General features: G+C 41.2%; 1 protein-coding gene and 1 long non-coding RNA gene across 7 annotated transcripts in view; one reads left to right on the top strand and one right to left on the bottom strand.

The window, feature by feature from the left end:
- The window catches only part of LOC309624921, a 999,471-nt gene that overhangs the window by 770,877 nt on the left and 206,159 nt on the right, over positions 1 to 22,435 (bottom strand). The window lies entirely within an intron of this gene.
- LOC309624910 (OTU domain-containing protein 7A) overlaps positions 1 to 22,435 on the top strand; it is a 384,496-nt gene that overhangs the window by 202,787 nt on the left and 159,274 nt on the right. For 2 of the 5 annotated variants that reach the window (XM_082383631.1, XM_082383630.1), the window contains exon 2: positions 11,367 to 13,181. In XM_082383631.1, the coding sequence (XP_082239757.1) occupies positions 12,851 to 13,181 (331 nt within the window). In that variant the 5' untranslated portion in view covers positions 11,367 to 12,850. Of the gene's footprint in view, positions 1 to 11,352; positions 13,182 to 22,435 lie in introns of those variants that run through there. The other 3 variants (XM_082383633.1, XM_082383634.1, XM_082383632.1) reach the window with 3 other exon arrangements.

The following is a 22,435-nucleotide window of genomic DNA, read 5'->3' as shown; positions in this document are numbered from 1 at the left end:
CACACGTATATGCATCCACACCCAACATAAACACAAGTACACACACATACTGACACACAGAAGCTCACACACACATACTCCTGAACATATGCACAAACTCACAGGTGAACACCTAAATATACACACACACATGGTCTGTAATTCATTTGGAGTTAATTTTTATATGTGGTGTGAGGTCTAGATTGAGGTGTTTTTGTCTCTTTGCTTTTGCATATGACTGTCCATTTGTTCCAGGACCACTGTTTGAAAAGTCTGTCCTTTTCCCATTGATTGCCTCTGTACCTTTTTCAAAATCTCAGTTATCTGTATTCTGTTCCGTTGAACTGTGTATCTGTCCTTTCCCAAATATCACGCTGTCTTGACCACAGTAGGTTTATAATGCATTTTTAAACGGGTAGCGTGTATCCTCCAACTTCTCCTCTTTTTTCAAAATCGTTTTGGCTAATCTGGTTCCTTCATCTTTCCATATAAGTTTTAGAATCAGCTTGTCCATGTCTACAAAGAATCCTGCTGGGATGTTGAATGGGATTGCATTAAATTTGTAGATGATTTGAGGGTAATTGACAACTGTATTGTATTTTACAATCCATGCAAACAGTACATCTCACCACTTATTTTGGCCATGGTTGGTCTCTTTTGTTGTCTGAGTTTTGTGAGCTCCCTACAGTTTTGTTCCTGGAATATGTACTTGCTCTGTTGATCTCCAGGCCTGTAAACATCCTGTTCTATCTTTCTGGCTCTGTCCATACTTCCTCCACCCACACTCACATGAAGACCAGGTCTCTTCCTCTTCAGTTGCAAAATTCCTCGTTCTTCTGTGGTTTGCAGATGAGAGGTAACTTCCTCAGCACCCCCTAATTGTCTCCTCCATGCCAACGAAGGACAGGCTTGTCTCTCTCATAGCACTAAGCACCACATAATGTCACTGCTTCTTTAATTTGTTCCTTTCAGCCACCAGCCTGAATACTCTTTGAAGGCAGAGCCCAGGCCTGATTTTGGATTGTATGCCTGGCACATAACACAGAGAAAGGGCTCAGTTAACAGCAGTTGATTATGGAAATGTAGAAATAAAGAAATGAAAGAAAATGAAGGGGGAAGATAAACTAACAGTTAATGAGGCTCTAGTCTGTGTCAATCACTGTGCAGGGCAGAGATAGATAAATAGATTGATTGATAGAGAAAAATTAGATCAACAGAAAGACAGTAAAACAGATAGACCTAAAGATGTAGAGGGAGAGAGAAAGATAAAAGAAGGTGGACAGACAGATAGACATTCAGACAGACAGACAGATAAAAGCAGAAAATCAGATGAATACATCGACAGACATATATATGTAGATAGACAAATGCGTTGAAAGACAGACAGACATAGAGACCAGCAGATAGACAGACAGTTACTAGATTAGATAAACAGTCAGATAGACAGATAGTAGTAAGATAGATAGAAAATCAGGAAAAGGGGAGGTAGACTGACAGTGAGAAAGACAGATATTTATATGAATATATAGTGAGATAGATAAACATATAATCAGATAGACAGGTAGCCAAACAGAAAATGAGAGAGATTGAAAGGTAGACAGTTAGGTAGGTAGATAGGTGAGTAGGCAGATATGTGGGTGGGTAGAAATAGAGAAGGAAGGAAGGGAGGGAGGGAGGGATAATATTTTTATTTTAGTTAATCTTAACAAAATTCTAAGGAAGGTGTGGTATATTCCCCCCTGTATAGATGAGGAAATAGATTCAAGGGGCTTTAGTGACCGTCCAAAGGTCATTCTTGCAGAGAATGTCAGCACCCAGGTCCAATCGGCCCGGCCTTTCTTCTTTGCTTCTCCAACTCCCATCACTGCCTGACCAATCTGAGCCTTTCCTTTCTCTTGTTCCCTTCTGCTTCCATACTTGAGCCCACCTGTCATTTCTTGCTTACCTAATTGAATAGTTTCCTTGGAAAACAATGCTTCAAGTAATGTGTATTATATAAGCACAAGGGCAGAGAGCTCAGAAGGCCAGAAAGTAAAAGGAGTGCTGTACCTCCTTCAGACATTTTCCTACACATGAGATTCTTTTTCCCTTCAATACTTTTAATTACTCTATAATACATGGACATTCTCATGTGCCTTAGAGAAATTTTCATATTGACACCTCTGAGACAGGTCATGTCCTGGTGCCATAGGTGATGCAGCCGTTCCCCTTTGCCATTCATTTTGGATATTTCCAGCCGTGCTGCAAGGAACATCCTTATTCACACATCCTTGTGCACTTGAGCAAGGCTGACTCTATGGAAGATACCAAAAGGCAGAATTACAGAGCTACAGGTTATTCACATTTAAAAAATTATATACTGAACAAAATGCCCTCTACTGAACTCACCATGAGCCCCATATATTCCCCCTAGTGGTGGAAAAAAGGACCCATTTCACCTCACCAGAGCTGATCTTTTCAAACTTAATTTTTTGAGGGGCCATTCTGGTGGGGTAGGGGTTGGGTGGGCATGGTTAATGGTTATCTTATTGTTTAATTTGTATTCCCCTCATTATTACTAAGGTTGATTACCTTTCCATATACTGATTTGTCATGTGAGCTTCCTGTAAACTGCACATTCATAAAATTTGCCAAATTTTTCTTGTTCCATGTGTCTTTAATTATTCGGATATGTTCATTATCTATTCTGAATGTCAATCCCTTGTTTATTATATATTTTCCAAAATTTTCTCCTGTTCTATCTAACTTTGAAGTTTTTACAGGATTTTTTTTGTCATTCAGAAGTTTGTTTATTGATTTGGCATTTTTGCTGTTATTTGTTTTATCAAATTTTTCTGTGATGGGCTTTTGCTTTTTGTATCTTAAGAAGGCTTTCTGTATGAGTCAGGGCAGGCTAAATGCTATGACAAACATTCCCCAAATCCTGGTGCTTTAACAAAGTACAGTTTTATTTTTTGCCATATGTCAGCCCAGTGTGGGTAGCATGGAGAGCTCTCTCTCTCTTTCTCTCTCTCTCTGTCTCTGTCTCTCTCTCTCTCTCTCTCACACACACACACACACACATTTTCCATCCTCTCTCATTGGTCTCTGTCTGCCCCTTTCCACACTACTTTAATCAAGTACTTTATGTTTGACATGTGATGGAACACACTTCTGCATCCACTTTGAACTTTATCAAAAGTGCTTTGGAATTTCTTGCTTCTTTATTCTTCTAAGTTTTAGAAACTTTCAAATTCCATAACAATTCTGTTATGATGGCATTGAATTTATTGTAAGAATTAGAATCTTAAAAATATAGTCTTCCCATCCATTCATTTTTCTTTCTTTCCTTCAGTAAAGATTGTTTTCTGTCCAAAAAAAAAGTTTCTCTCATGTTTCTTGTGTGATCCCTAGTTAATTATGGAAATTTTTAATGAAATGGATCTTTTTTGTTTTTTATAAAAATGATTAACTGGCTAATGTTAGTATGTAAAAAAGGTATTGATTTTTGTGTGTTGGTCTTGTTCCATCCATTTAAAATGTTCTCGTTTGTTCTAAGACTTGGTCATGGGCTTGTTCTGAACTTTGATGGCATTGCTCCTAAAGTTTGCATTATTAGGTAGGATAATTGTTATAAGTTTGGAATAGCCTTTAATAAGTAAAGGAAGTTTTCTTCTATTCCTAGTTTGTTTTGAGTTAGTATAATGAAGGATTCATCCCCTGGTACTAGGAATGTTGTCAGTCTCCAAAACTCAAGGGTTCTCCACTGCGACCTGATAAACCAAGACTTGACCAACAGTAGGCTGGTACAGTAGGCTGGTAAAGTCTATTAAGAAAATGAATGAGTACCTTTCCATTTCTTTCTACACTCTTGATCCATTTTTCACTCTGTTACCAAATTTTTGTGTCTTTGTTTTCCTAGCACAGCACCTATCCATTCTCTACTCAGAAACTCCCAGCAGTTTCCCACTGGCCTCATGTTAGAGTCCAGATACTCACCCTGGCAGCCAGTGGGTCTGACCCTGACCTTTACCTGCAGTCTCCATGCCCACAGCTCTCCTGCTCATGGTATTTCTGGATCTGGGGACATGCAAGTGTGTTTTTGCCTCTTGGCCTGTGCTCATGGTGTTCACCGAGCTTGGAATGTCTTCTTTTCAGCCTTCCTAAATCCTCCTCAAAAACTCATCTTACATTTGGCCTTTTTCATTCTGCCAGGCAGAAGGAACTGCCCCCTTTCTAGTATCCTAATGATTTTGCTTATAAATCATATTATAGTATTTATACCAGTCTGAGTGGAATTATGTTTATTTTCGTGTTTACCCATCAGAATGGAGTAGGAACTTGGATTTAATGTTTTTATTTTGTTTGTTCACTCAGCAGATTTGTTTAACACCTGATATATTCCAGCTCATGGTGATGTTAATGCAAAAAATCACCCTGCCCTCCAGGACAACCCTCAGAGAGAGAAGGAGGCAAATAGGTCAGCAGTGGCAGCCCAGGACCTATACACATGCTTGAAGTGTTCCTCTCTTGTCATGAGGCCATGGAAGGAGCCTGACCCTTTAGGCTTTTTTTTAGACTCTTTTAACTCGATAGCAAGTACATCTTTTCCCAGAAGATCTGAATAAAATGATTGAAATCAATAGTAGAAGTATAAACCTGATTAGTGAGTTGTTTGGATCTTTTTAAACCCTTGTTGATGCCACATTAGTCTGGTTCAGACATAGATTTTATGCCTGTGTAACAGCTATATTTGTGAGGCTGGAGAATAAAAGCATAAATCCTTCAAAGCGAGGGGGTCTTGCAAGCATTCCAGTGCTAGAGGCTTGAATTGTGCAGGAAGCTCTGCTGGAGATTTGCAAGGATGCAGTTATGCTCTGACATCCAAGTGCCCTTGGAAGGTGATCATTCCTGGGTGTGGGCACCTTCCACAGTTGCAGGGATGTCGCTGTCCTCTACAGGTCAGAATAAGTACCACTATGTCTCATGGCCTTAAAAATGTACTTCCATGTTCAAGTATTATCTTCAAAATGAGTGATTATTATTTCTTGTGGATTCTCTAATTGTCTTGTCTTTAATTTGAGTTCAAGGTGGGAAGCAGCATGGAAAGAACAGTCTGTAACTCTTTGGGGATCTTGAGCCTTGAGTGTGATGACAACTGTACATCTGTTCTCATGTTAAGAACTGTTGAAGAATTAGAGGTTTCAATTATTAACATGTCATTTCCATGCACACAATAGAAAACCTCAGTAGATCCTACACTCAGTACTATTACCAAAAATATAAATTTTAGGAGAGACTTTTTTCCATCTTTCCATCTTGGGAGAAAAATCATTAAAAGGTGTGATTGAGTGTCTACTAAGGAAATGTTTTACTTCTGATCATACATCGTTGCACATACTGTGTTTCAAAGGCACCATACATTTGGACATGAGAACATTTGAAGACCCCATACCATTATAAAGGGTTGGTGAATGGCGACCTTAGGTCTAAGTGGGTCTTTGTGGGAATCATTACTCTGCTACTGGGCCCTCTGATATTCAGTAAAATGGAACAGAGCCACCTGCTTTGCGGAGTTGTTGTCTGAATGAGAGTTAACCCACCCATAAAGTCCTTAGTACACTCAACATCATCCTGGGCCCTTGGCAAATCGTAGTTATTTTCCTCATTTAGCTATAGAGAGGATTTATACCCATGGGAAGAATGTTTTTCATTGTCCAACTCCTTTCAAATAAATTTGGAAACCAAGATGAAATGGAATAAATCTGTAGGAAAGTACAATCTAATACAACTGAATCCTATAGAAATAGAAAGTCTAAACAGAGTAATTTCCATAGGGAAAAAAATAGAGGAGGTTGTAAAGGGTTCCCTCCAAAAGAAGCATCAGTAACAGATTGATTCACAGGGAATATCTACCAAACATTCAAATATTAGGTGACTCCAATGCTACTTAGGTTATTGCAAGAGAATTGAGAAGGAAGATAAACTTCTGATTTTGCTCTGTGTGTAGAATGTTGACGTAAAACTTGACAAAGATTGCACATAAAAATAAAAACCGTGTATCAAGCTAATGCATTAATATCAACATAGGAATTTTAAATAAAAACTAGCAAACTAAAGAAAAAAGCACACAAGAAAAGAAATACCAATGAATGATTAAAGGAGATTTAGTCCAGAAGTATGAGTAAGGTTTACTATTAGAAGTTTATTAATAGATCTTAAGAAAAATATCATGTGAAAGTCAACATCCATCCATGATAAAACTATTCGGTAAGGTATATGGGTACTTTCTAAACATATGTACACATGTGTGTATAGCCCAAAAGCCAGCAGCCAGCCAGCATCTTACTCAGTGTGGCAATACCACTAAAGTTAGGAGCAAAACAAAGATGCCCATTACCTCTATGAATAGTTAATATTATATTGAATTAGTCAATTTGATCAGGTAAGAGAAAACAGAGGCTTAAGAACTGAAAATTCAGAGTAACACAGTCTCTGTTTGCATATGACGTGATTGTATAGCAAACCAAAAATAAGTGAAAAAAAAGACCCTATGGATAAATTTCTGCAAACATTAATTAAGAATTTAGTAAAAGAGCAGGATATAAATTTAACAGCCAGAACAGCTTTGTTTATAAATATGATAACCAGTTAATACACATAATGGGAGAAAAGATACCTTTTATGGATACCTAGGCATAAATATAACAGGAAAATACAAAAATAGACGCAATTGTGTATGCAAACCTACCATATAACAATGAAGGCATCTGAAATCAGAGGGGCTTCCCCACTGATGAGTTTTTTTTTTTTTCCTAAGTGGTATTAGAATAGCTGGATAGACAGGGAAAATGATAAAACTGGATCCATTCCTCACTTGATGCACCAAGATCAAGTCCAACTGCATCAGCGCTTTCAATATAAAAAATAAAACCCTTCAGTTAGTAGAAGGAAACATGAGTGAATTCCTCTATAATCTGGTAATGGGAATTTTTTTTTCAGATTAAGAGTCAGGATCCAGAAGCATTAAAGGAAACGGTAGAAAACTATATATAAACTAGTGTTAACAGACAAATTTTAGAACAGTTTTAAGTACACAGCAAAGTTGAGCAGAAAGTGTGGACAGTTCCCATATCACTCCTGTCCCCACACACGTAGCCTCCACCGCTGTCCACATCCCACACCAAAGTGATACATGTGTTACAATCAATGAACTTACACTGGTACATCCTCATCAACCAGGGTTCATAATGTACATCAGGGTTCACTCTTGGTGTTGTGCATTTGTTGGTTCGAAACCTTGGGGGTTCTCAGGGAGAAATCCAAAACTGGCCCACGTTCTCATATTTAATGAAACTAACTTACCCAAAGAAAGAAGCAAACAAATAAATGTGTGGAGTGCTTTCTAGGAAGTTGGACGGTTCTTTACTCTATTTGGTTATATAAACCTTATCATTTAAGGAGCTTATCATTTAAACTTGACATCAACTTGCTGATTTAATAAGGAACAAAAGCCTAATGCATAATAAAATGTGAGGAAAGTGCATTTTTAGCATTATTTCCATTTTATCAATATTTCCCAAAGTGTGGAATAGCCCAGCCTGTGGATGAGCCTGGCCCCCAGCCACCACGTGTGACGTGCACAGTCCTCTGTGTGTGTGTGTGTGTGTGTGTGTGTGTGTGTGTGTGTGTGTGTGTGCGCGCGCGCGCAAGAGAGATCTGCATGTTATGAGGGCGTCTCCGTGGCAATAGCTTTTGTCCTATCTAGTTGGGGTCCCTGCGTGTGTAGCATGACAGAGTTTACACTGTCACAGGGGTTAGGGCAGCACCGCTGGGACCGAGCACGGCTGGGGTTGGTCAGGAGTCAGGCAGGATACTGAGGGGAGCCGCACAAAAGACATCCTCGATGTGACAGACAGTCCAGAGCACCTGTGAATGTGCAGGACATCCTCCCAGGACTGTGGCCTCAGGGAATCAGGGACCCAGGAGGGAGGGAGTGGGCCAGGGGTTGTGACAGGCTAGGCCAGGCTGCAGTTGCCCAGACAGAAGGGCTTGGGAAGGACCTCTGTGCTCTGGGCTCCCGGGTGACCCTCGCAGGGCTCCCAGCAGAAGAGCGGCCACCCCAGTCTCACTGCCTGTTGAGGGGAAGGTAAAAGGCCAAGGACAGCTCTTGTCCCAAGAGGAAGACCAGAGCACATCCCTTCAGCGCCACCCAGCTCTCCCTTCTCAAACCTCCATCACCTCACACACAGAGAGGAATCATGCAAATACCTTCTCAATAGATAACCAACAAGGACCTACTGTACAGCACAGGGAACTATACTCAGTATCTTATAATAACCTATAAGGGAAAAGAATCTGAAAAAGAATATATATATGTATATATTTATATATATGTAAAACTGAATCACTTTGCTATACACCTGAAACTAACACAATGTTGTAAATCAACTATACTTCAATTTAAAAAAATAAATAAAATCATATATTAAAATGTATAACATATATTTTTAAAGAGCACATAAATTATTTTTTAAAATACCTACTCAAGGATAAAGAGCGTGTCCCCCAAAATGTTTTTAGGAAAATGCCTAGCCAGGGGCCTGGTCCTCAGGACATGGTTAGTGACTCCTCTGATTCTCAGAGAGTTGCCCCCATGCTGGTGGTTTGTGACCAGAGCCAAGGGTACAGCCCCCTTATAGGCACATAGGTGGCCCTTGGGAAGGGAGCTGGCAGCTGGCGGCCCCCCACCATGGCCTCAAGGGAACAATGCTGTGTTCACTGTACCTGCTGCATAAGCCACAGAGACACCCCCGCACATGTGGAGTCTTCCTCACAGGGCGGCCGGGAGCAGGAGAAGGGCAAGTTCATGGCTATGTAGAAATGGAAGGAAGGAGTCTCAGTTTCATTTTTTATCCATTTTCACATAACAACCAGAAACTTCTGCTCTCCTCTCTTTTTTGAGACATTCAAACCACAGGATGTTACAACAGAAAGGGTCCTTAGCTCACTTAGCCAAAGCGCTGTATTTTGCAGGGAAGGGGACGGAGGCTCCAGGATGAGCTTGGTTGGTGGGTGCAGAAGCAGCTCCCATGACCCCCCTGCCTGGGCTCTCCACAGCGTCCCACTGTGCATTTCCAGGCCTCCGCATCCATCTGCCCTGGACTCAGGGACTGGGGCACAGCCAGGAAAGAGGGTGCCGGTCATCCTGCCTGTGCATGAACAGTGATACTCGGCAAGGTAGGGGCACACCATGCCTCTGGTGCTCTCGGGAACAGGCACCTGCCTGTCTGCATCCATGCCTACACATAATCAATTAGCAAATTGCTGGTATTTCCAGCGGGACTGGGCGAGAGCAGTGAGAACACATGCATCCCCTCCGTCATCCAGGCTAGCTCTTGTGCGCTTCCAGAGGCAGCAGTTCTGTTCCTCAGTGGAGACCTGGGCAGGAGAGTGTTGTCCTTATCGTCACCGGTTGGATAATAGCTCACATTTACTGAGCATGTGCTGTGGGCCGGTGTGTTTCATGCACTAACTCCTTCAAACTTTAGATCGGCTAAGAGGTACTATTATGATTCTAATCCACCAATGAGGAAACTTAAACAGTGTACTGAGGCCAGACAGGCAGTGGTGGTGGAGCCACTTTGGCACCGAGAGACTGATTCCAGGACCAAGCCCCATCCCCAGACTGCACTGCCTCTCCTAAGGCAAAGCCACAGCGGGAACAGCTTGACACACCCCTGTCCCCATGGCAGGAGGCAAGACCCTCAGAGAAGTTCTGTCCAAGGGCCAAGATGCAGAGCCGGGACATGGCCACCCTGGCCCTCACAGGGCTAGAACGGGCCAGGGATGCCTTGGCCATGCAAGGCAGGTCGAGGGGCCCAGCAGTGCTCTCTGGAGGGCTGGCATGGGGCAGTGGGGGTGGGGACGGCCAAGGTGGCTGGGAGCCCGTGTCCCCACTGGCCTGGCTCCTCCTGTGTCGTCACAGTGCGTGAATGTGTGGCCTCAGCGGCATTAGGTTTAAGAAATAAGTCTTCAAGGGGAAGTACACATTAGCCTCTTGCACGCAAATGTTTGTACTTGAATGTGGCGAAAAGGTCATTTGAGGCCCACCCTTTAATTTCTGTCTGTGTGGAGGACAAGGCACAGAGGAGGAGGTGTGGGCATGAATCTGCATTGCAGCGCTGGTGAAAGCCAGTCTTGGTCCCAGGGTGGCGACCTGGTGTAAGTGTAGAAATGATTTAGGTTGAGTTATGCGCAACAGCCAAAAGGTGGAAACAACCAAGGGTCCAGCTACGGATGAATGGCTAAACAAGGTGTGATCCATCCATATGGTGGATTATTATTCAGCCTTGTTGTGGCCTGCATGCTGTGTCCTCGCAAAATTCATTTGTTGAAGCCCTAACCCCCAATGTGATCGTATTAGGAGGTGGGGCCTGCAGGAGGTGTTTGGGTTTAGGTGAAGTCATGAGGATGGAGCCCCCATGATGCAATTAGTGCCCTTTTGAGAAGACACCAGAGCGCTTGCTCACTCTGCCACGTGAGGACCCAGGGAGAAGGTGGCATCTACAAGCCAGGATGTGGGCTCCCACCAGACACCGGAGCTGCTGGCACCTTGATCTCAGACTTGCCGGCCTCCAGAACTGTGAGAAATCAATGTCCCTTGTTTGAGCCATCCAGTCTGTGGCATTTTGTGACAGCATCCTGAACTAAGATGAGCCTTAAAAAGGAAAGAAATCCCAGCACCTGCTACAACACAGATGCACCTTGAAGACACCATGCTGAGCAAAATAAACCAGTCACCAAAGGACAGATATTATGTGATTTACTGATAGGAGGCTCCTGGAGCCATCAAATTCAGAAACAGAAAGTAGAGTGGTGGTTTCCAGGGGCTGGGAGAGGGGGGAAATGGGAGTTATTGTTTAATGCGGACAGAGTTTCTGTTGGGGAAGATGAAAAAGTTCTGAAGATGATGGTGGTGACGATGATGCACAATAATGCAGAATGTACTTAATACCACTGAACTGCACACTTAAAATGGTTAAAATGGTCAATTTCATGTTATGTATGTGTTACAACAATAAAAACATGCAAGATTCAATGTGTTGATTGGGTGCTTACTATTAAGGTTGAAAACAGCTCTGTAATGGGAAAGGGATCCTCACTGAAATATAAGTACTCGCTACAAGGAAGAAATTTGAGACACCACCCCCCTTGCAGAAGCCCCCAGACGTGGGAGGTGATGGCCGCCCAGTAAGCAGGTGCCTGTAGGGCCCAGGAAGGCAGCGGGCTTGATGCAGGCAGTCAGCCGAGCCCCAGGTGCACCTCCCGTGGCACGAAGCAAAGCCTCAGCCTCTGGCTGACTGTCAGGAGAGTAACATGCTCTTATCTTCTGCTTTGTCCCCCAGGTGGCAGTGACCAAAGAAGAGGCTCTCCTGGCCGAGGCCCCAGTACATGGAGAGAAGGAAGAAAGCAATCTTCTAATTGGAACCATATACATTAGGTCAAAGCATTTTCTTATTTTCGAGCCACACCAACTCAAAAATCACACCCCAGTCAGAGCCATGTGCAAGCTGGTGTAGTAACAGTGAATGTCTCTGAGGTCACAGGCCCCACTGTCTCATTCCTCCATCCTGGCGCCTTCGATGAGCTTATTTCCCCAACTCTTACAAATGCTCAGGTGGACTCAGAGAAGTTACACAGTGTGTCACAGCTCATCACAGGGGCAGAGCTGGGGCTGAGATTAGGCCAACATTTCTGGCTCTAAAGCAGCAGCAGTCAGCACAGACCTAGCCCTCTGAGCAGAGCCCATCCAAGTGCTTATCTTGAAAAAGGAACGGGACACTCATCAATAGCATGGGATTTAAACTCACCCCACGACATGTAAAGTTAATTACATGCTCATTAGGATAACATTTTCCATCATCTTTACTCAGCAAACTTTCTGTGAAGGTCCAAATAGTAAATATGTTTAGTTTTTTTATTTTAATTTGATCTCTTTATTTTATTTATTTATTTATTTATTTATTTATGGCCACACTGCATGGCATGCTGGATCTTAGTTTCCTGACCAAGGATCAAACCCGTGCCCTCTGCAGTGGAAGCGCAGATTCTTAACCACTGGACCTCCAGGGAAGTCCAGTATGTTTGGTTCTGTGGGCCTTATGGTCTTTGTTTTAACTGCTCGACTCAGCCACGTGCACAAGCGACCACAGACAGTACTACGAGTGGTCGTGGCTGGTTCCAATACAACTTTATTCACAAAGTCAAGTGGTGGACCATAATTTGCCAGCCCCTTATTGATGGAGACAGAGGGTGCATTTGTGCTTTATCAGGCATGACTGTGTTACCACTGGTGGCCCTGGTTCACTGGTGGGAGTCACCCTCACATGCTGTGTGCTGGTTGTTTTTGCCCAGAAACCGGCTGGCACAGTCGGCCTGTGGTCAAGCTGCAGGGCACTGTTTTATCCCCCTAACTGGGATTATTCTGCCTAGGAAATCTGAGAGCTCTATGAATTTTGTTGGATTGTTGTTGTGAGTATGACAACTCTTGGAAAGTTGACGAATGGTTTATCCTCTTCAGCAAGTGTGGTATTTCTGTCAACTCTGGATTGACGTGGAGTCTTTCCTGAGAGCCAAGTGAGGGGGAGGGCTGAGGTGGGCACAGGGATGGGTCAGTGATAAAGGCGTAGGTGGGATATAGTGGCAACACAATTACATTTGTGGAAGTGTTACACGTCTGCATAACTTGGAAGAGGATTAGAAATCTAGCGACTCCAAATGAATCTTAAGATCAGGTGTTTAATTTTTCTAGACCAACCTAGTCTATCTTCTTTTCAATCGGTAGTCACTGAAATTGACAGAACGCAAAGTAGGAAGCACTGAGCTGGGAATGCCCCCTCTCTCCTGTGGCAGCTACAAAGGGATGACATTTGAGTCTGACTTTTATTATTTACTGTCGCACATCAGGCAATCAGGCAATGTCCCACATTGGCTCAAATACATGGCACAGCAAGCAGAACTGGTTTCTTCTCTCCATCATGTTTGCCCCTCTGTTCTCTCCTGCAGATGGATGGTTTCTAGCCTGCTTCCAAACCCCACCTCGGCTGAGTGTTGGGCGGCCCTTCTACACGCTCCTATGACTCTTGATATGGACGCAGTCCTGTCAGACTTTGTTCGGTCCACGGGGGCAGAACCTGGTCTGGCCAGAGACCTGCTGGAAGGTAGGCCTCCTCCAGCCCACCCCCCAACCACCCTCTTGGGCATAACTGCCCCCAACCCAGTGACAAAAGATAAGAAGGTTTCTCTTACCTGACGAGGGTGGTACTTGGACTCCTAAAAAAGCAAAAGAAGGTGTGGATGGTGAAATTACTTTTGTTATTCTTGACTTTCTTTGGGGAATGGAGTAGATCACCCAACTCTCTACAGTAAAAGAGCAGAAGGCATTAGCTAAGCTTTGCTTTTCATTAAAGCTTACACATACTGAGTCAAAATCTACCAATACCTATTTTTTAAAGAAAATATATTTAGTAAAGCAGAAATTAGAGAACATTCAAAAAAACACTTTTATTGGAGACCTTAGCTTCTTATCTTTGTCTTAGCTGAGACAAAAATACTTTAGGCCATAGTTTTTGGTGAAAAAACACCTAATAGCCAATAAAATAGTTGAAAATAATTCACAAGCAAGAAGGCAAATTCATCCTCAAGCTTTTAGCGTAGATATCATTCACTACATGGAAAATGTGCATAGTCCATATTTAGAATGTTTTGAGATAGTTATTCAGCTATAATCATAATGAAATAAAAATTAATGTTTAGTTTCAGTCTCTAAAATGGATTTACTTTGTGTATTTTTGAAATTTCTTTTTTCGTGGTGGGGTGAAGGGAAGAAGTGGGAAGAACCAATTACAACTTCTCAGGAGAGTCCTGTGTGTGAAAGGGGAGAATTTTTAAACAATTACTCTTTGCTTCATGTGTATAAATTCCTACTTGTGAAATTAGCAAATACTTGGTCAAGTAGTGTTAAGTTACAATGATTCCTTCATTCACTTAGGGAAAAATATGAATTACTGTAGATTTGCATGACTGGAGGTAACTATTCAATCCTATTGAAAATTAGCCGCTTATTGGGGGATTCTGATAAAATGGGAGTAGTTTTTAAATTTCCCTGAACCTCCCAGAATTTCAAACAAACTTGGGGTTTAGAATAAAATATGCTTAGAGAATATTTGTGATATATGTGAATCAAAGTGCTGTTCTAATGTCTCCCTGATAGCTTTCACTGCTTTTCTTAATTTCAGTGAGCAGTCATATGGAGAAGTAGGTTTACAGTGAGATTGGCAACAAGGGCTGGGGTCAAGTCCAGACTCAACATTTACTGGCTACGAGATGTAGGGCAAATTATTTCATTTCCCTTAAGCCTCAGTTTTTTTTCTATACAATGAGCCTAGCCCACTTTCCAGGGTGATCATAAACATTAGAAGTTGTGATGTAAATGCTCAGGTGGAGTGACCAGCATGTAGAGATGCTCAGACAATAGCAGAAGATCTTGTCTGTGGTTGCCCTCTTTGCAACTAGTACTGACCTTGATGTTGATATCTGGTTAGCCTTCAATTGGAAGCAAGAGTTGTCAGCTCTTTTCTTTTTTCTTTAATTTTATTTTTTAAGGGAAAATACAGGAAAATGACTTTTTGTGTACAGTTCTAAGAATTTGAACATGTGTATAGATTTGTGTTATTATTACTGCTCTCAGAACACAGAACTGTCCCATCACCCCCAAGTACCCCTCCTGCTCTCTTTAACGCTGTGCCTTCCCCAACCCTGGGCACTGGCAACCCCTGCTCTGTTTTTTATCACTTTGGTTTTGTCTCTGTCGAGAACTTTATATACATGGAGTCACGCAGAACCTAATCTTTTTGAACGGGCTTCCTTTCACTCAGCATAATTATCTTGAGATTCATTTGAGCTGTTGTGCGTATCCATAGTTTGTTCCTTTGTTCTGCTGAGTGGTACCCATTGTAGAGATGGACCATGGACTGTTTAGCCATTCACCTGTAGGGGGCATTCAGTTGTTTCCAGTTTTTACAGTTAGACTAGAACTGCGATACACTTGAGAACAGGGGTTTTGTGAACACAGTTTTAATTTTTCTAGGGTAAACACAGGGGAGGGATTGCTGGTTCACATGGTAAGTATATGTTTAACTTTAAAAGAAATTGCCAAACTGTTTTCCAGAGTGCAGTACTATTTTGCATTTCCACCAGAAATATGTGAGAGTGCTAGCTGCTCCACATCCTCACCAGCTCTTGGCTTTTTTAAAAAAAATTTAGCCATTGTAGTAGGTTTAGAATGGTATTTCCTCATCATTTTAGTTTTCATTTCCCTAGTAACTAATGATGCTGAATTTTTTTCATGTTATAAGTTTTCATCTGTGTATTTTCTCTGGCAAAATATCTGTTCAAGGCTTTTTCCAATTTCTCAGCAAAATTAGGTTGCTATTTTTTTTATAGTTGAGTTTTGAGAGTTCATTATATATTCTGAGTACAAATCCTTTGTCAGTTACGTGATTTGCAAATATTCTCTCCCAGTCTGTGCTTGACTTTTCACTCTCTTAGCAATGCCCTTGGCAGAGCAGAGTTTTTAATTTTGACGAAGTCCAATTATCATTTTTTTTTCTTCTATGGATCATGCTTTGGATGACATGTCTAAGAACCTTTGCATAACCAGGTCATGAAGATTTTCTCCTATGTGAACTCTTAAAAGTTTTATACTTTTGTGTTTTCATTTAGATCTCTGACTCATCTTGAGTTGATTTTTGTATAACATGTGAGATTTAGGGTAAGGTTCATTTTTATGCATATAGATGACAAGTTGTTCAAACCATTTTTTGAAAAGCTTATCCTTTGTCCTTTGAATTGCCTTTGCACATTTGTCACAAACCAACTGAGTGTATTTGTAGGAAACTATTTATTGATGCCGGTTCAGTTCCACTGATCGATATGTCCATTCCTTTGCCAATACTACACCGTCTTGATTACCATAGCTTTGTAGGGAGTCTTAAAATCAGCATGATTCTTCCAACTTTATTATTCTTTTTCAAAAGTGTTTCAAGTATCCTATTTTTTTGCCTCTCCATATAAACTTGAGGATTGGGTTACCTCTATAAAGTTTCCTGCTGGAATTTTTATTGGAATTATGTTAAATCTATAAATCAATGCTAACTATGTTATGTCTTCCAACCCATGAAGTCAGTGTAGTTATATTTTCCATTTATTTAAGCCTTATTTGAGTGCTTTCATGAACATTTTGTAGTTTTTAGCATATCAGATCCTATACATATTTTGTAAGGTATATATCTAGGGAGGAATTGAACTTCTATAGATGGTATTTTTTTTAAGTTCAGTTTCTAATTGTTCATTGCTCGTATATAATCAACATGCAATTGATTTTTCCATGTTGTCCTCATATCCTGCAATCTTACTAAACTCAATTATTTGTTCAAGAGTGTGTGTCTGTGTGTGTATTCCTTGAAATTTTCTATGTAGACAATTACGTTGTTTCCTTTTCAATGTATGCCTTTTATTTATTTTTCTTACCTTACTCTTATTCTTCACTTATTCCTGTTTATTGCACTGGCTAAGACTTCCAGTAAAAGGTTGAATAAGAGTGGTGAAAGGGAACATCCTTGCCTTGTTCTTGATCTTAGGGGGAAAGCTTTCAGTCTTTCAGCTTTATGTAGAATGGGTTTTTGTTGATATTCTTTGTCAGGTGAAGGAAATACCTTTCTGGTCCTAGTTTGATGAAAGTTTTATCATAAATAGTTGTTAAGTTTTTTTCAAATGCATCTTCTACATCAGCTGATATGATTGAGTTGTTTCTCTTCTTTAAACTGCTAATATAATGTATTGCATTGATTGCCTTCTAATAGTAAACCAGCCTTTCAGCCATTATTTCTTTAAAGATTTTTTCTGCTGCACATTTTTCTCCTCTCCTAATGGGACTTGGATGATATAAAGGTTAGACCTTTAGTTATTGTCTTACAGGTCGATACAGTTCTACTCACTTTCTTTTCCAATCATTTCTCTGTCAATTTTTCAGATTGGACAACTTATGTTGATCTGCTTATAAATTTACTGAATCCCCTGTCATCTCCATTCTGTTACTGAGCCCATCCAATGATTTTTTATTTTAGTTGTCGAATTTTTTCATTTCTAACATTTCCACTTGATTCTTCTTTATATCTTCTGTTTCTTTGCTGAGACTTTCTGTATTTTTCAAGAGTGTTTGCTCTCTCTTACTGGTTGGAAAATATAATAACTGCTTTAAAGTCTTGGTCAGATAATTTCAATATCTGTGGCATCCCAGCATTGCTATTGAGATTTCCCTGGGTTTTTTGGTATAGTGAGTAAATTTCAATTGTATCCTAGATATTTTGAATATTATGTTTTGAGACTTTGGTTGTTCTTTTAAATCTTATGGCAGATATTGTTATTTTTGTTTTAGGAAGTAATTAACCCAGTAGGGTTCAGACCACAAGTCCTCAGTTCCCCAAGACTTCTGTGGATCGTGGTTTCGACTTCAAGTCTTTGAGAAGTGCTGTTGGATCTGTCTGGTGTATGTACCACCTACTGGCCAGTCTGGGACTTAGGCAAGTCGTCTGTCCCATATTTTACTGCTCCAAGTCTCTGGAGTCTATTCAGGGTCAGATCCATACATGTGCAGTTCAGGGGTAAGCCCAAGAGTTCATAAACAACTTTAAGGGGTTGCTTTCCCAAGCTCCTGCCTTATCATAATCGCCTCGATAGTTCTGCGTCCCTGGGACTCTGCTCTCCAGCCCTTCAGCCAGCACCCTGAGGCTGTGTTTGCCCTGTACTCCTGCACACTTGATTTGACTGCACCCATCTCAGAGCTGAGCAGAGGCCGGAGAGAGAGCAACAGCAGTGGGGCTCACCACACCCACTGGGATCCACAGCTCCTCTGATTAGAGAGGAAGGTTCTCTGCCTTCCTGTTCTGATTTCCTGCCATCTCCCATTGCTGCCACAGGATTGCTTGAGGTCTGGGGCACAAGAGAACTGAGGGAAAAAATTTAAGAAAAAAAAGATAAATAAGGGGCTTCTACACTCTCTCTGAACATTGTAGACCCCCTTCCTGCTTCTTGAGCCAGAGGAGAGGTCTCCTCTTAGAACCAGTGCCCACTTCTGTGTTCTGGGCTGCCCTGAGTTCATGTCAGAGAGACTGGAAATAAAAAGTGATAAACTCACCACCAGTTCTGTGGTCTTCTTCCTCAGTCTGCCTGCTCTCATTACTTCTCTGAATAATGAAGTTATAGGTAAAGTAATAATGAAGTAATAGTAGCAGGTTAATAGCTGCTTTCAGTAGGAGAGACGCAGTGGGGTGTCCTTCCTTCATATACCCTGGAACCTGTCTTCTGTTTTTACAAGTGGGAAGGTCATGGTTACCTACGTATGGTGGGTTCTTTAAGTTGTCAAAGTTATTTGGGTCAAGATTTTTCTAAAAGTCAGGGTTTCAAAGAATAAACTATTTCATTGTGAGGTCTCAGATCTTTCTAAGGGTAAAAAAATTTCAGTGATGGCAGAAGCTGGGTGAACGGTACATGGACCCTCTCTGTAGTGTTTTTTAAACTATTTGTGTGTTTTTATGGAAACAACCTAAATGTCCATCGACAGATGAACAGATAAAGAAGACGTAGTATATATATACACACAATAGAATACTACTCAATTATTCATATAAAAAAGAATGAAATAATGCCATTTGCAGCAACATGGATGGACCTAGAGATTATCATACTGAGTGAAATAAGCCAGACAGAGAAAGACAAATATCATATGATATCACTTACATGTGGAATCTTAAAAATGATACAGATGAACTTATTTACAAAACAGAAAAAGACCCGCAGACATGGAAAACAAACTTATGGTTACCAAAGGGGAAAGATGGGAAGGGATAAATTAGGAGTTTTGGATTAACAGATACACACTACTATACATAAAACAGATAACCAACAAGGACCTACTGTATAGTACAGGGAACTATACTCAATATTTTGTAATAACCTATAAGGGAAAAGAGTCTGAAAAAATGTATATATATCTATACATATATGTGTGTATGTATGTATAACTGAATCACTTTGCTATACATCTGAAACTAATACAACATTGTAAATCAACTATACTTCAATTTTTAAAAAGAGTAAAGTAAAAAACTATTGTGTGTTTTTAATTAATTTATTTTTTTCAAAATAAAAAGTTAAAAACACACAGTGATGGGAATCACAGTACAGAAGAGGAAGGCCAATGAGAAGAAAGAGTAGCAGAGGCTGATAGAAATCTGGCAAAAAAGACAGGATAGGGACAACGGGATAAGCAGAGACAAAGGCAGAGGAAGTGAACAACAGTCAGCCTCTGGGTGAAAGGGTGTGTCCTCACCTGGCCGCAGGCTTCCCTTTGCCAGTTGGTCAAGTGGTCCCTCTGAAACAAAGGTCAGTTTGGGTGACTTTGTTTCCCAGATTCCTCTGATATCCCCTCTACCTGCAGAATAAACTCCTCCACTAGCCACTCAAGTCCCTTCAGCATCCAGCCCTGCTCCATCCCTTCTGCCTCATCTCCCACTGCATCCCTTCACCATCCTTCTCCCCAGACACACCATCCACCTCTGTGCTTGTGTTTAAGCTCATGTCTAGTGCTGCCCACTCCCCCCCACACACACTCTGTCTCACTCTTTATTCTGCTCCTCTTCCTAGTTAGATCACAAGCTCCATGACAGCAGGGGCCATTCCAGGTTTTGCCCACTTTGTTCCCCCACCATTGGCACATGCTAGCCCCTCAATAGTGTGATCTGGCTGCTGGGAACCAGGAACAAGCAACCAGATGGAAATCCTCATGTGCATGGAGACAAACAATAAACAGCATAAATGAGTTAGATGGTATTTTAGTGGTTAATGCCATGGAGAAACCCGTATAAGGGGAGCAGGTGCGGGTATGGGTGCAATTTTAAGTTAGCGTTGTCAGAGAAGGCCTCACTAAAAGAAATGGAATCTGAACAAAGATTTGAGGTATGAGAGAGTGGATACCCGGGAAAGAAGTTTCTAGGAAGAGTTGGAATGAATTGGTCATTCCTTGCCATTCCTCAGAACTTTGTAGACTTCTATTACAACAGATATTTGGTTGTGTCTTATTTGATAATTGATCACATACTTTTTTCCCTCATTAAATTAGAAGTTCTTTGGAAAATAATCTGAAAAAGAAAAAATACATATATACATATATATGTGTGTATGTACATATAACTGAATCACTTTGCTATACATTTGAAATTAACACAACATTGTAAATTAACCATACTTCAGTTTTTAAAAAAGGATAATAATGGAACCAATCTAAAGGGAGTTTTCCTGATTAAATTAAAGGGATATATAAAATATAAAGAAAAACAAGTTCTTAAAAACAAGAGCAGTAGCATTGATGACAGTAGTTAGCATTTATGGTACATTGTTCTATATCAGACACTAGGCTCTTTAAATGTGATGTCTCATTTAATCCATGCAACACATTAACAAAGTCTTAGCTTTCCCATTGTATAGGCAAGAAAACCAAGGCCAAGAAAATTCCTTGAAGTTACATAGTCAGGACATAGCAGAACCACACGTGAATCCACTTGTGACACCAAATACCAGGTTTTTCTGCAAAACCGGATCACCTACCATTGATTCCTGTATCCACTGTGTCCTTGTAGAGTGTAGCAGCATTTCGTATGCTATGTCCATTCGGAAGAATTTTAATGAATCACTGGAGGAATGTTTGAGTAACCCATTTTATGATGTGACTAATTAACTTTTCAAATAAAATACCACTTCAAGAGACCACAAAGACTATTCAAAAACTAGAACTAATAGCTAACATTCATGTGCCAGGCACTGTCTAGCCACTTGACATATATTAAAAGTTGGTTAAAAAGATTTTCGAGTGGGAGGCCAAACACATGAGTTCTTAAAGTGTCAGTTCCCTACTTAAAGAGAAAGCAACTCTCACACTTTAACAGTAACTGTGAATTTCAGGCCTTGCAGCTTTACCAAGATATTCTTTCCATGCCTCACTTATGTTGCCATCCATGGGGGAAAAAATCCTTGAGCAAAGAAGCCAGGTTGCATTTAGAAAAAACATTAACTGGAAATTAACATCTCACATGTCCCTAGTCTAATTTTTCAGAATCTTTGTGGAATTTGCAAAATTAAGGACAATGGTGACAAGTGAGTTAAATCGTATTCTCAAAAATATATATGCATGTAGGGAAGCTGTCCACGTATTTTAAGATGCATGTATGTTTACCAGTTGAGTTGGTAATTTGATAACCAAAGTTTCTAGAGTTGTTTATGAGGAAATATACCCTTTTCCAATACTGGGTTCCTTGGGTTTGAAGTATATTTAGTTTGGAAATTTGCAAATGGTGGTCCAGCTCGTATGGAGAGGTAACTCCCAATCACTTGCCAGTCATATTGACAGGTAATTCCATTAACCTTTACGTTTGGCCTTTGAAAATGTTCCTACGATACAGGGACAGCAGCTGCTGACTTGGATAAATGCAGTAATGCTCCAAAGCATACACCCAAGAAATGGGGGAGAGATGGAGGCAACTCAGGGGAGCATGTGTTTAGCAGAAGTCTCTCCTTAGCCTGACAGCTGGTCATCCACCCACAGCAAGCCCACAGGGCTACCATGGAGCATTTCACAGGTGGGAGGAGCCCAAAGGCCCTCTGCCTGGAGCCTGGCCAGTCGCCGTGGCTGACCCAGGATGCTTTGGCTCCAAGAGCCACACTAACTTATTAAACACCCAGGAAACCAAAGTGGGCTCCAGAATGGTCACACTTTTAATTACAGTGAGAAATAAAAGTGTCCCAAGGCCAGACTCACCACAGTTATTTACCCAGAGCATCCTTTCTCTGCAGTCAAGCTAGATCTGAAGCCCAGTCTTGAACACACGTCACCTGATTTACCAGGAGAATTCACTGCTCTAACTTTTTTCAAATTTGCATGATTAGAGGGCTGCTGTGAGCAAGTCCCACATCCCTGAGTGGGAAGAAAAAAGCAGGCTGGTGACTGTGAATCCTGAGTGGGAATTAGAGGAGAAGGTCTGATGGCCTCTGGCCAGAGCCGGGATTACCTGTGAATCTAGAAATGACTACTGAAATGGTTACTGAAATGAAACCACAGGTTCCTCCCCCTACTGTCCTGTCCCCAGCAGGGGCAGCTCTGCCATTAGATTAGTCGTATTTGAAATAACCAAAAAAAAAGTCCTGCCCAGGACCCAATTTCCAAGACACCTCCTTTGGCATGGTCCCATTCAGGAGGAAACATTTTCTGCTTAGACGGGTGAGTGTATTTAAATACTTGTGGAAACAAACCGAGACCATTAGGACCATGTGTGGTAGTTCTGTTCTGGCACGCTAATCAATT

This window comes from Balaenoptera borealis, assembly GCF_965194805.1.
Source record: "Balaenoptera borealis genome assembly, chromosome: 3".
Lineage (NCBI taxonomy): Eukaryota > Metazoa > Chordata > Mammalia > Artiodactyla > Balaenopteridae > Balaenoptera > Balaenoptera borealis.
The sequence above is the reverse complement of the archived record's forward strand: the minus strand, read 5'-3'. Positions and strand labels throughout refer to the sequence as shown.